At 41.1% G+C, this 1270-nt stretch overlaps 1 protein-coding gene across 1 annotated transcript in view; it reads right to left on the bottom strand.

The window, feature by feature from the left end:
* The window catches only part of LOC112092793, a 4423-nt gene extending 3314 nt beyond the window's left edge, over positions 1-1109 (bottom strand). Inside the window, exon 1 of the mRNA XM_024169823.1 lies at positions 71-1109. Coding sequence (XP_024025591.1) covers positions 71-1109 — 1039 coding nt within the window. The remainder of the gene's footprint in view (positions 1-70) is intronic.
* Positions 1110-1270: the final 161 nt, after the last annotated feature.

Genomic DNA, 1270 nt, shown 5'->3' with positions numbered 1-1270 from the left:
TTACATTTCTTCTGGTAGTGTCCATATTGCCCACACCTAGCACATCGATTCTGTCTTCGTGTGAACTCACCTATGCTGGGAATGCGTTTTTGCTTTGGCCTACCCCTCTTTGGTACAACTCGCGGTGGAAGAAGGCGAACTTCCTTTACGTGATTCGGAATATCCCATTGCAAAGTATCCGGCACAGGATAGATTGTCTCAGCATACGCAAGAGCGCAAACTTCTGTCCTATAGTATTTTGAGCATAAATCATAGAGTGACATTACTGCTTCTCTACAACATGATATTGCATGCTCGCATGGGTTCTGCTCAAGGTCGAACACACGACAAGTGCAACTCCTCGCTCCAATATTGACAATTGCAGTGGCCTCTCCACCTGTCACTTGGAACTCAACAGTATTAAGTCTTCTGGCCATTAGAAATCCTGCTTTGTTGTGCCTCTCACGAAGAGTTTTTTTCACACTTGGCGTTAATAATGTTTTAGTTTTAGAAGCTTCGACCCGCCTGTTATTAAACCACTCTGACATCTTCGCTTGTATAAAATTAAAGAGGGCAATGACAGGGTAATCTCGAACATCTTTGAGCATTGCATTAACTGACTCAGACATGTTTGTGGTCATAATATTATATCGATTTCCTTTAAAATGAGCACAAGACCACATTTCAAAACGTACCTTCTCCTGTAGGTATTTGGCAATACTGGGATATCTTGCAGACAACTCATCAAACAAGACAGAAAACTCGTCAATGCGGTAGGCCTCAACGGTTTTAAAGAACAATGGCAGAACACCGCTACATCTGAAATTACTCTTGATGTTTTGAGACACATGCCATGTGCAACAACCGTGATGTGCTAATGAATAAACTGTAGACAATGCATTACTTATACTTTGATTCCTATCAGAAATAAAAACTAATTCCTCAGAATCAGTGATAATCACCTTCAAGTTCGAGAAGAACCATGTCCAGGATGCATCATTCTCTGAGTCTACAATGGCCCATGCGATGGGATAACAATGACGTTCACTATCCTGTGCAATGGCAACTAACAACGTACCTCTGAATTTTCCCTTCAACCACGTTCCATTAACACTGATAACTTTTCTCATGCAACCAAAACCTCGTATACAAGGTCCATATGCTAGGAAAAGATAGATAAAACGGTTCTGTTCATCAAAATGAATATTGGTGATGCTATCGTGATTAGTAAGAGACACCATATGAAAGTATGATGGGAGCTTAGTGAAGCTTTCTTCGGCCGTACCTCTTA

The sequence above is a fragment of the Morus notabilis genome, unplaced genomic scaffold, assembly GCF_000414095.1.
Source record: "Morus notabilis unplaced genomic scaffold, ASM41409v2 Scaffold333, whole genome shotgun sequence".
Classification (NCBI taxonomy): Eukaryota; Viridiplantae; Streptophyta; class Magnoliopsida; order Rosales; family Moraceae; genus Morus; species Morus notabilis.
The sequence above is the reverse complement of the archived record's forward strand: the minus strand, read 5'-3'. Positions and strand labels throughout refer to the sequence as shown.